Source organism: Sus scrofa, chromosome 5 (assembly GCF_000003025.6).
Source record: "Sus scrofa isolate TJ Tabasco breed Duroc chromosome 5, Sscrofa11.1, whole genome shotgun sequence".
NCBI lineage: Eukaryota > Metazoa > Chordata > Mammalia > Artiodactyla > Suidae > Sus > Sus scrofa.
The window spans coordinates 9,431,027-9,443,938 of NC_010447.5; the positions used below are offsets into that span (position 1 = coordinate 9,431,027).

The 12,912-nt window shown below is 38.9% G+C and overlaps 1 protein-coding gene across 3 annotated transcripts in view; it reads left to right on the top strand.

Annotated features, from left to right (window-relative positions):
* Window positions 210–12,912, top strand: part of DMC1 (DNA meiotic recombinase 1) — a 39,098-nt gene continuing 26,395 nt past the window's right edge. For 2 of the 3 annotated variants that reach the window (XM_005655492.2, XM_021091489.1), the window contains exons 1-6: window positions 210–348; window positions 2,032–2,083; window positions 2,675–2,719; window positions 3,760–3,906; window positions 6,106–6,188; window positions 12,069–12,121. In XM_005655492.2, the coding sequence (XP_005655549.1) occupies window positions 2,033–2,083; window positions 2,675–2,719; window positions 3,760–3,906; window positions 6,106–6,188; window positions 12,069–12,121 (379 nt within the window). In that variant the 5' untranslated portion in view covers window positions 210–348; window position 2,032. The remainder of the gene's footprint in view (window positions 349–2,031; window positions 2,084–2,674; window positions 2,720–3,759; window positions 3,907–6,105; window positions 6,189–12,068; window positions 12,122–12,912) is intronic. The other variant, XM_021091488.1, reaches the window with a different exon arrangement.

Consider the following 12,912-nt stretch of genomic DNA (forward strand, 5'->3'; position numbering starts at 1 on the left):
CCCACCAAAGCCCCTCTCCTCAGCACACACTCTCCCCCTCAGCGCCCCCTTCCTCATCCCAGCGCGCGACACGCCCCGGAGAGTCCGTTCGCCGCTCCCAGTACCTTCGCCTCCCCCGGACGCTCCTGCCGCCCCGCCCCCCGTCCTCTGCCCCGCCCAGATCCCCGCCCCTCCGTCCTGGCCCCGCCCACGCCAGGCGCGCGCCCAAACTAGTCGTTGGGCACCGAACCTCTTGGTCAACGGGGCTGCGAGGCGCCGCGTTCTGCTTCGGAGTCAGAATCCCTGAGGACTGGAAGGCCCGGGACGGGGGCGGAAGGGATTCATTCACCTTGAAAAGGGAGATTGTGGGTACGAGTCGGGTTTGTGGCAAAAGGGGAAGGTGGGTGAAGAATCTGAGGGGAAACTCAGGGGGTCCCTTCTTTAGTCATGCTTGGTGGTGGTTGGAGGCTCCACTTTGTGCGTCCCGCCCCCACCCCTGGGGGTATATCTCAGTGCCCTTGAGTGATTACCAGCATCCTTATTTTAAACCAAGTAGGACCTAAGTTGGGGAGGGGCCTCCTCAGACTCCTTATGAGGGAGTTAGGTGTTGGAAAAACGGGTGGCGGCAGGGGAGGCGACCTGGACCGCGCTTCCACGCCCGAAGCCGAGGCGACTGGGAGCCCTACTCTAGATCCAACTGCTCTCAACGTCCATTGCTATTTGAGAAAGATGAAGAGCAGCTTTTTTCAAGGCTAAAGAAAGGACAGTCAATGTGGAATTTGGGGGCAATCATATATATACATATATATAAGCAATCTGAGTGAGGGGCCGTATTCCAGAAAATTCCATTTACACCGTCTCCTCTTTTGCCTCGAATACTTTGCTGTTCAGAGGTACTAGGTGGTAACGACCATACCTCAACCTTAGTAATTTGTTCCCCTTCTGCTGGGCCCCAACCCCTGACTTCCGCGTTTTGTGAGAAAATGGAATAGACCAAGAAAAGTGATTACTTGGACTACGTTTTCTAATAAACAGGATCATGCTTTTTAGATTCCTGAGATCTTAAAACCGCTGCTCCAGTGTTAACTCAAAGATTGTTCATCTGCTTATTGGCCCTAATATTTTATCATATTATGATACTGAGTATTCACCATAATTTAAATCTTTACAAAAATCATGAAAGTAGTAAATACTATAGAACAAAATACATCCATTGTTTTATGAAAGAAAAATACACATGTTGCAAGAGAGCTCATTCATAATTCTCAAGCAGGAAGAGATGAAAAAATATCTATCTGTTGAAGAGAGACTAAGTTCTAGGTGCCGGGGAAGATATAGGAAGACTGACTTAAGGCCAAAGGTTTTTTTTTTGTTTGTTTGTTTGTTTTCTTTTTAGGGCCAAACCTGTGGCATAGATAAGTGCCCAGGCTAAAGGTCAAATTGGAGCTACAGCTGCCAGCCTATGCCACAACCACAGCAATGCCAGATCCTAGCCATGTCTGAGACCTACCTCGTAGCAACATTGGATCTTTAACCCACTGGGCAAGGCCGGGGATCGAACCCAAATCCTTATGGCTACTAGTTGGTTTTTTCACCCACCGAGCCACAACAGGAGATCCAGGCTAAAGTTCTTAGAGTGTTGTTAACATGAACATGAAAGAATAAAAATACGGAGTTCTAATATTCTAATTCTAATATTTCTACTGCCAATAACATTCCAAGACAACAAAGAGATATTATCAGTTATAATTGTGCTGTGGGAAATCAAAAGATGATACAAAGTGGCCAATTTTGAGGAAAGAGGAGAGAAACAATGTCCCTCCACCCTCACATATGCACACCCATTAAAAGAAATAATACCAGATGCCTAGCAGAAAGGATATAGGCTAGCCAGTCATTTCAAACTAAATGTTTTTCTATTTGTCCTTCTGGTCCTTAATAACTGAATTGAAATCAAGAAAGTCTATGGGCAAAGGGTTTTGTACTATGACTACTTCTTAATATTTTTTTATTTTCCCAAAATTGATTATTTTTTTGCTGTTCTCCTTTCAGTATGAAGGAGGATCAAGTTGTGCTGGAAGAACCAGGATTCCAAGATGAAGAAGTATGGCTAGAATGTTGAAAGACATGTAGACATTTAGTCATTCTACAAAAATGAAGTTCCTTCTCTGTTAACTACTATTTTTAGAAACAGATTAGCAATAAAACATAGTTCTGGAGAGAGGCAATATTACAAATATGTAACAACTTGTTTGGCAAGGGGTGCTAAGATTAGCTACTTAGCAGCTGGTGTGAAAGTATTTTAATAATTTAGCAATTGGTATGGCCATACTGGTTCCTATGCAAACTGGTAGTGAGGAGTAGAAGGAGTTCAAGGTCTGGTGGGGAAGACTGAGAAAACATATTTTAAAATAGATTAAATGTTGTTCCACTCTTTTGGGTTAAGGTCTTAAAAATTTGGAGAGGGCATAATAAAAGTATTGAGCTTCCCAGTGCTTTCAGTGTTAGCACTTCTATGTATGCAACAATGTGTTTGAAAAATCATTATTGAGCCTACCTCAGTCTGTCTAGAGAAGTGGAATTTGAAGCATCTTGGAGTGACTCATAATTCTGAATTAACTCTTAAAAATATTTGTGAAACGGTTGAATATGAAGAATAAAAACTTTTTTTTTTTCCCTGTTCCATCTTCGTTAGGAATCTTTGTTTCAAGACATCGACCTGTTACAAAAACATGGGATTGTAAGTATTTCTTCAGTGCTGTGTGAAATTGTCCATTTTAGGGTTTCTCAGCCTTGACTCTATTGGCATTTGGGACTTGACAGTTCTTTGTTGTGGGGGGGCTGCCTTGTGCATTGTAGGGTGTTTAGCACTCTGGCTCCTAACCACTCATGATATGCTAGTAGCAGCCTCATAGTTGTGACAACCCAAAAATTCTCCAAACATTGTCATGTCCCCAGGGAACAAAATTGTCCCCCGTTGAGAACTAGTGGTCCACTTGGAGGTGTTCAGAGCTATCAACTGTTTCCATCAACAAAAAATTCACCTTCTGTCATGTGATTAGATAAAAGAAATTCAGACTTTAAGTAAAAAACTTGATGAATTTCAGTAGCAATCAGTTGACAGAAAAACTTCTCGGATGTTACCTTTTTTTGACCACACCCTCAGCATGTGGGAGTTCCTAGGGCAGGCATCAAATCCATCACACAGCATTGACCCAAGCTGCTGAAGTGACAAGGCCAGGTCCTTAACCCAGTGCACCACGGGGGAACTCCTCTGATGTTACCTTTTAAAGCCCTCACATTTAATCTCTTTCAGTTGGATTTAGAAAATTGGAGCAAGAGAAAATCCTGGTCTTTTGGTTATGTAGTCATTTGCATTCTCCAAGGGTAAAGAAAAAAAATCTTAAACATTTTTAAAAGAACATGCTGGTAATGAAGTTCTGTAGAAGGAAAGAGCTGAACTGAGGGGGTGGACGTGTGATAAATTTGTTGGCTTTTCTACCAACAGACTTTTCTTTTGAATTCTTTGTTGCATTGCCATGGTCTCACTAACATTCTTGGGAAATCAGGGCACAGCCAGAACATTTGGCAGCATGCTGGGTATGTTCTACTCAGATATTTCCAGAACATTTGGCTACATGGTGGGTGGGTTCCACCTGGCTGCTTGTATAAAATTGGCATTGTGATGGAAATAGATGGACACAGAAACACATGACATAGTATGAAAGCCTTGCAGGCTGGCATTTTCTTAATCTGCTGCACCCATTCTTTTACTTACAGAACGTGGCTGACATTAAGAAACTGAAGTCAGTAGGCATCTGTACCATCAAAGGGATACAAATGACAACAAGAAGAGCCCTATGCAATGTCAAAGGGCTCTCAGAAGCAAAAGTGGACAAGATTAAAGAGGCAGCCAACAAGCTTATTGTAAGCAAAACACATTCTTTGTTGTTTTAGCTTAGAAGGGCCCAGTGAGTTTCTGTAGCCTTCTTCATTATGTACACTAGAAACTATTCTGAGTTCCCATAGATTACAATATATTATATGCTCCATGTGAACTTTTCATCACTTCAGTTTCAAAGCAATTAATTTCCGAAAGAGTGAGACAGGGGTTAAAAGACCCGGAAAACTATAAACCAAAACTTTTGGACTCTTTTTATGTTACCTTTTTCCCCCTTTCTGTTTCTCTGCCTTTCCTTCTTTTCATATTTTTTCCTTCCTCCTCCTTATTATTGTCTTCTCTCCTTAAACATTATATCTTTGACTGTTGCGAAGTACTCAGCACCAAAGAAGTTGCTCTCTCCTGGTAAAGGCATCTGATACGAGAGCATTGCATTCGAAAAAGACCGACATGGTTGGGTCTACAAGTGTGCAGTTGAGATGGATATGACCAAGAGTGTGCCCCCTGAGACACCGGGGCTTAAAACTAAGTGAAACCGATGCCTTGTAGATGGGTCTGCAGACTATGAGAGGTCTATGCATCTGAGAGGCTCCAAGCAAAAACACATGCCTTTGACCCAAGCTTTTGTCTAGAGCTTTTGGAGGCCACTGGAGGCACCAACTCTGGAAATAATAATGTGCAGAAAGGCAGTCACCAAGTCTGCCTCTTTGCAGAAGAGCCGGTCTCTCCATTTCTCTGTGTATGTTGGGGGTCTTGTTCTCAGCAAGTCCTAGAAGCTCTTTTCACCAAAGCCATCTGGTTTCCTTCCTCAGAGGCAGTAAAGGCTTGAGAGTTATGCAAGTGTCCAAGTGGTCCTGAATTTGGAGAGGACCCAACTGAACTCCTCTGAACACATCTCAGTTGCTCAACCTTCTGAGTATTCTCCAGAAGTATACACACAAGCCAGTTCCATAACTGCCAGGGTGTCTGAGAAAGCCCTAGAATAGTACCCAGGGTTTGGGAATCTGCTACTTTATAACTCCTAGGCATTCATTCTTCTTTGCTTTGGAAAATAATTCTATTACCTCTCTCCTTCTCATGCACCCACTACTGAACCCGGAGTCTTATCCATTAAATAAAGCTGTTTATTCTTAAGGAAAGAAAAAGAGATTGAGACAAAGGGGGTGGAGAGAAAGTTAATTTCACAGTAGTGGTATGTATTAGAATCATCTGGAGTAGTTTGTAACACACCTCTGTTACTAGGTGTGTTACTCTGTTACTAGGTGTTACTAGGCGTGAGAGGCTCAAGCTCGTTGAAGTAGGATTGGCATGGGCTTTTTTCCCCCTCACGTCTCTGAAGTTTGAGAACCACTGTCAGACTATAAAACAAGAAGGGGAATACATTAGACTGCATCAGGGCCTGTTTTCACTAGTTGTAACGCTGCATCAGTTGTAGCTCATTAATTCAACAACTATGTAGTGTAGCTAATGTGGAAAACACTGAATCATGAATAATGAAACCTGGAATTTCTGTGCTTCTTGCAACTTCTAGAGCTGAGGGGAAATGAGGCTATTGAATGAAATCAACAGTTGCTTAGTAAAATATCATTCTGCTTTATGCCATAAATATATGTATTTTAATCTTTATAGCTCCCCCATGAGAGACACTATTATTATCCTATTTGACTCAGAAAGAGGAAGCTGAAGTACAGCAAAACTAAGTAGTTTACCACACATCACAGAAATACATATTAAAGACATATCTTGAACTTGGTAGGATGACTCAAGAGCCAATGTTCTTTATTATTTTATTTTATTTTATTTTTTGTCTTTTTGCCTTTTCTAGGGCCGCATCTGCGGCATATGGAGGTTCCCAGGCTAGGGGTCTAATCAGAGCTGTAGCCACCAGCCTACACCAGAACCACAGCAACTCAGGATCTGAGCTGCATCTGTGACCTACACCACAGCTCACGGCAACGCCAGATCCTTAACCCACTGAGCAAGGCCAGGGACTGAACCTGCAACCTCATGGTTCCCAGTCGGATTTGTTAACCACTGTGCCACAACGGGAACTCCAAGAGCCAATATTCTTAATTATGATCTTGTGCCACCATCAAAGACAAATGAACTGAAGCTTATATATCAAATGATTATCCTGATAATCGAGTATATAGTTTTTGGCAGCATTTGAAATGAAAACCATCATCTTATACCCTTTTTGAACCTTTCCTTTTGTCTCTCTGTAGGAACCAGGATTCTTGACTGCATTTGAGTATAGTGAGAAGAGGAAGATGGTTTTTCACATCACCACTGGGAGCCAAGAATTTGAGTGTGTATCTCGCATTTTTTTATATCCACTAAGCACAATCTTTGGAATACTATATTTCTTTTCCTTTATCCAGGTTGTTATTTTGACTGTAAGTAGTAGAAATAGCTTCTTCTTTTGCAGTAGTTTTTATTTCTTTCCTCAAAAGGCAACTGAAGCAAATAAATTTCAGACTGCTTGCAAAAATAGGATTAAATTTCCTATAGGAAATTCAGACCCAAAATATAAGAAGTTTCTGAATCAGCCTATATTAATCTATAAACCACTTAAAAATCAGTTTAACTTTTCATTTCCTTTTTCTTCTCCATTGATGAAGGAAATTCCATCTTACTTTTGGTTTTACTTAAAAATTAGTTGTTAAGGAGTTTCTTGGTGGCCTTGCCACTGCTGTGGCTCAGGTTGCTGCTGCTGTGGCAGGATCAATCTCTAGTCCAGGAAATCCAGCATGCTGCAGGCTTGGCCAAAGGGGAAAAAAAAAATCAGTTGCTAGACTGAATATTTTAGAAGAAATAACCAGTCTTGTTTTTGCTCTTCAGCATCAACAGGGGTTTTTTGTTGTTGTCATTTGTTTTTGGTTTTGGCCATGCCCATGGCATGTGAAAGTTTCTGGGCCAGGGATTAAACCCACGCCACAGTGACCTGAGCCACTGCAGTAACAATGTTGGATCCTTAACCTATTGAACCACAAGGGAACTCCCAGCATCAGCAGTTTTAACTTCCCTTTTTACTTACTGTCTTCTGATTTCTGAGACATAGTCATCATCTTCCCAATGCAAGTTGACTAGAATGTTTTTTTCCCTCTATCTTTGTGGGCAGAATTACTATTTCATAAGTTAGAGCAGTGGCAAGAACAATTTGAACAAAAGCAATATTTCCTCAAAGTATTTTCTTCAAAACCTTGACCTCACAAAAAAACTCCAAGAAAAAAAGATGTCATCGTCAAATATGCCTCAAGTTAAGTATCTGCTAGGCAGCTCAGACCTCACAGGTCCAAAACCAAACTTCTGATCTTTGCCCCAAATCTGCTCCTCCTAAACTCTCCCTCAGCTTGGAATTCTTTCCTTGATTCTCATACATGAAACCGTAATGTCGTCCTTGGCACCTTTTTTTCCCCTCTCACACTGCAATTCTAATTCAATGACAAATCCTGTCTGCTTTACTTTCAAATATATTTACTCAAAACAAGCCACTAAGTTTCTTCAACAAATAAATTTTAAGGGATGAAAAAAGAAAGAAACGGAATCAGGGAGAAGAAACAGATGAAAAGAAATTTAAAAGACATATCACTTAATCCCAGTATATCGATCTTATTTTGGATCCTGATTCAAACACGCTATCAAAAAATAAGACATATTTGGAGTTGCCTAGTGGCCCCAATGTGTTAAAGATTCAGCATTGTCACTGCTGTGCTTTGGGTCACAGCTGTGGCATGGACCTGGTCCGTGGCCTGGGAACTTCCGCATGCTATAGCCAAAAAAAAAAAAAAAAAAAAAAGACTTATGAAATTGAATGCTTACTACGAAGTTGATATTAAGGAATTACTGATTTTTTAGATGTGATAATGATAATGCAGTTATATTAAAAATGAGAGTCTTTGTCTTATAGAGAAACCTACTGAAGTATTTAGGGTGAAATAATATGTTGCCTGGTATCTGCTTAAAGTAATATGAAAAGAGGGAAGTGATTGGACGTTTTATATGAAAAGAGGTTGACCCTGAGTTTATAGTTGATAATTGTTGAAGCTGAGTGATAGGTACATGATAAAATCATTATTATACTATTTTGTCTACTTTTGTTTATATTTGATATTTTCCATAATAGAAAGTTTATTTTATATATGTGTGTGTGTGTGTGTGTATGGTGCGTTGTTTTCTATTTGTGTCTATATGTGTACAGAGAAAGAGAAAAAAATGTGAATTCAGTTATTTCTCACCACCTTTTCCACTTTTACTTCACTGGCCTAAACCACCAGTTAACATCTCTTCTGGATTATTAATAATAACTTCTAACTAACCTCCCTCCTTTAGAGTTTATAATTCATATAGGAGCCAGAGTAATTCTTTTTAAACATAGGGTAGATCATACTTCTTTGCCCAAAACACCCTGATGATGCCCCATCTTACTCAGAGCAAAAGCCAAAGTCCTTTCTAATCTCAAATCTAAGCTCATCTTTTAGTCCTCTTCTGGTTTACTACATACCAACCACACTAATTTCTTTGCTATTCCTAGAATATGTCAGATACACATTTCTGCCTTCAGGGCCTTTGCACTAAGCATTCCCTCTGCCTGGAACACTTTCTTCACTATGTACATGGCCTGCTGTCACATTTTCAAGTCTTTGCTAAAATGTCCACTTCTCACTAAGGCCTTCTCTAATCACTTTATTTGCAGGTTTATTTGAAAACTCCCCATCTTCATCCTCTGCACGTCTTATACCTTTTCTGGATCTAATTTTTATCCATACCATTTAATAATATCTGACATACTGCATATTTTACTAACTTGTGTTTATCTGTTCTTTCATTGGAATGCAAGCTCCAGAAAGTGATGGATTTTTATCTCTTTTGTTCACTATTTTACTCCAAGTACAGAGAGCAATCTCTAGCACAAACTAGGTGCTCAATAAATATTCGTTGAATGACTAATTGAATGAATAAACAAATAGTGAGTAAAATGAGTTGGGGAAGTGCAATATACAATATATTCCTCTTGGAGATTCACACATTTAATAGGCACACTTGCCTATTAAAGGGTCTGAATTTCTGCAGTGAAATAAAACACCTCTTTAACCTACCATTGCCTCAAGTTTTTAAAATCACAGAACCTTTTTTTCAGATAACAGCTAAAGAAGAGTCTTTGGGAAATCCTACTTCAAGGCAAATTCATCAAAATCAAATTGGATCAAAATAACTTGATTCCAATGACAGCTTGATATTTTCCAGTTGCTCTACCACATCATGGTTTAAGAACCATTGGGCTTAGAGAAATTATTACTATCATAATAAGTTCTCTGCTGTCCTTGATATTGGGTTTCAGGTACACCAAAGATTACTCAGGAGCTAGGTTTTTTAAAATTAGTATTTAGAGTAAGACAAATACCATATGATATCACTTATATGTGGAATCTAAAATATGGCACAAATGAACCTATCTACAAAGCAGAAACACACAGACATAGAGAACAGACTTGTGGTTGTCAAGGAGGAGGAGGGAGGGAGAGGGATGGATTGGGAGTTTGGGGTCGATAGATACAAACTATTACATTTGGAATCAATAAACAATGAGGTCCTACTGTTTAGCTCAGGGAACTATATCTGATCTCCTGGGAAAAACCATAATGGAAAGGAATGTGAAAAAAAGCATGGGAGTTCCTGTTGTGGCGCAGCAGAAGGGAATCCGACTAGGAACCATGAAGTTGCGGGTTCGATCCCTGGCCTTGTTCGGTGGGTTAAGGATCTGGCGTTGCCGTGAGCTGTGGTGTAGGTCGCAGACGCAGCTCGGCTCGGATCCCGCATTGCCGTGGCTCTGGCTGGTGGCTACAGCTCCAATTTGACCCCTGGCCTGGGAACCGCCATATGGCACAGGTGCAGCCTTAAAAAACAAAAAACCATAAAAAGAATGTACACATGTGTATAACTAAATCACTTTGCTATAGAACAGAAATTAGCACAACATTGTAAATCAACTATATTTTAGTGAAAATAAATAAAATTAATATTTGACTTATTTAAATGATTTTTTTTCTAAGATGCAAGTCCATTTATAAATTTCATAAATTTTAAGGGAGCTTTTCTAATACAGTTAGATAAATTCTCTTAAACAAGTTGAATTGTACTTATAAATTAATATACATCACATTTCCTTTAAAAACTTTTCTATAATTATTAAACTCTTTCCAATTACCTGAAAGTCTTATAAATCTCATAAATAAACTTAGAAGTATAGTGAGTCTTAAACACTCTTAAATGTTCAAATACTGTGTATGAACTTAGTTATCAACTTAGAAACTGTGGATCTATATCATTTAATCAATTAGAAGCTAATCTGGGAGTTCCCGTCGTGGCGCAGTGGTTAACGAATCCGACTAGGAACCATGAGGTTGCGGGTTCAGTCCCTGCCCTTGCTCAGTGGGTTAACGATCCGGCGTTGCCGTGAGCTGTGGTGTAGGTTGCAGACGCGGCTCGGATCCCGCGTTGCTGTGGCTCTGGCGTAGGCCGGTGGCTACAGCTCCGATTTGACCCCTAGCCTGGGAACCTCCATATGCCGCGGGAGCGGCCCAAGAAATAGCAACAACAACAACAACAACAACAACCAAAAAAAAAAAAAAAAAAAAAAAAAAGACAAAAAAAAATAATAAAAAAAAGAAGCTAATCTGTTATAATAAAAAATGCCAAATTCTCTATTTTCTTGAGTTTCACAAAGGAAACAGTTATGCTATCCCAAATAATTTGAAGAACCCTTTCAGTTAAGTTTGGGAGTCACTTTTTCAGCATAGCAACCAAAATTTTGTCTGATATTTTCCTGAGCTACATTATGGCCTTTCAGGGTGATTTTTCTCAAGATAAAGAGGGACAAGTAAAGCTCTCTTTACTAGTTGGTAGGTTTATAGAATCTCTAAGTACAGGCCATCCAAATGGGGTGGGCTATCCACCATGTCCTTTAGAGTCAGCTTATGCAGGTCAGTATCTGGATTTTTCTTTTCCTCATTAAAGTCCATAGCCCTCATTAAATTCGTGGATGACTTCCAGCATTGCCTTAATTTACATTTAAGTTGCTCTCTGAAACTTTGTAAATGTAAATCTGTTAGATTACCAATATCTCTTAAAGCTTTGTCTGATCTGTGATCATGCCCCAAAAGTCAGGCCAATACAAGTTACGAATATTTTTAAAGTGCTCCTACCAGATCTTAGCACAATTACCATAATTAATATTTGTTGCATTTAATGAATGAATGAGATTACTTAACTTTAGGTCTTTTTATGTCAAGAATATGTATTAAATGCACTAAATCACTGTTACCAATTAAATGCATGCTGTCAAAATCTGATAGTTATTCTTCTAACTGCTGGCTTACCTGTCATATCTTTAAATATTTTCTAATTTGACATGTTCTTCATAGAATTTGGTTTATGTGAGATAAGCCAATCATGATGACAATCATTAGATTCTCCTAATACCTATTTTTCATGTTTCTCAATACATTTTTTAAAAATTGGAGGACCTACTGTATAGCACAGAGAACTATACTCAAAATTTTAAAATAACCTATAAGGGAAAAGAATCTGAAAAAAAAAAATAGATACATATGCATAACTGAATCACTTTGCTGTACACCTGAAACTAACACAACTTTGTAAATCAACTATACTTCACTTTCTTTAAAAAAAAGGAAAATTTTTTTTAATTTTAAAAATTAAAAAATTGGATATTCACTTCACTTTTAGAAACAGCACTATATGAAAAACTCAATAATAATTAAAACCATTTATTCAAACTCCAGTTCAGTTCTAAAGAATAGTGGGACGTAAGTCCTACATAGCCCATTTCCTATGTGGAAGTTCCTATACCAGGGATCAAACCTGAGCCACAGCAGTGACAATGCCACATCCTTAACACAGTGCACCACCAGGGAATTCCATAAATTGTTTTGTTGATCCATCTGCCCATACACATTATAACCCATACTCTGAACAGGTGGGAAGCTATTTGTTTAGCCAAGAATTCCTATTCATGTTGGTTAGATAGAAAGATATATGATAGATAGATAGATAGATAGATAGATAAGATAGATAGGCAGAAATGGTATTATTGATATTAAAATATTCTCCTTTCTTGATATCTCTATTTCTGTTCGTATTACTAAAGCTTATTTTCTGTTTCTAGTAAGTTGCTAGGAGGTGGAATTGAAAGCATGGCAATCACAGAAGCTTTTGGAGGTAGGTAGAATCTTAATATTTTGTTATAAGAAAAAAATATAATACATAACCTTATATATAATTAAATAACCCATCGATAGTAAATTGTATCTATTTTGGAGCTTATGATGAAATATCAATTATAATGCAGGATCATTTTGGGCTGCAATTAAAATATATTCCAACATTTATAGATGAGTTTTATTGGCATTTTTCATCCTGATTCCTATAGAATTTTTTCTCTCATAACTTCAAAAGGTAGTTAATTATATGATGAGACCAATCATTTCTTTTTTTATTTTATTTTTTATTACTCAAGTGAATTTATCACATCTCTAGTTGTATATGATCATAACAATCTGATTTCACAGGATTTCCATCCCACAGCCCAAGCACATCCCCCCACCCCCCAAACTGTCTCCTCCGGAGACCATAAGTTTTTCAATGTCTGTGAGGCAGCGTCTGTTCTGCAAAGAAGTTCAGTCTGTCCTTTTTTCAGATTCCACATGTCAGTGATAGCATTTGATGTTGGTGTCTCATTGTATGGCTGACTTCACTTAGCATGATAGTTTCTGTGTCCATCCATGTTGCAAAAAATGCTGGTATTTCGAGAGACCAATCTTATTTCTAGGAAATGCATGTTTAGGAACATAGAGAATAGATTTTTTTTCTTCCCTGATTATAGCTTCTATTTAAAGAAAAAAAATGGAGTTCCCTTGTGGTTCAGTGGATTAAGGACCTGGTGTTGTCCCTGCTGTGGCTCAGGTTGCTGCTGTGGCACAGATTCAATCCCTGGCCCAGGAACTTCCACA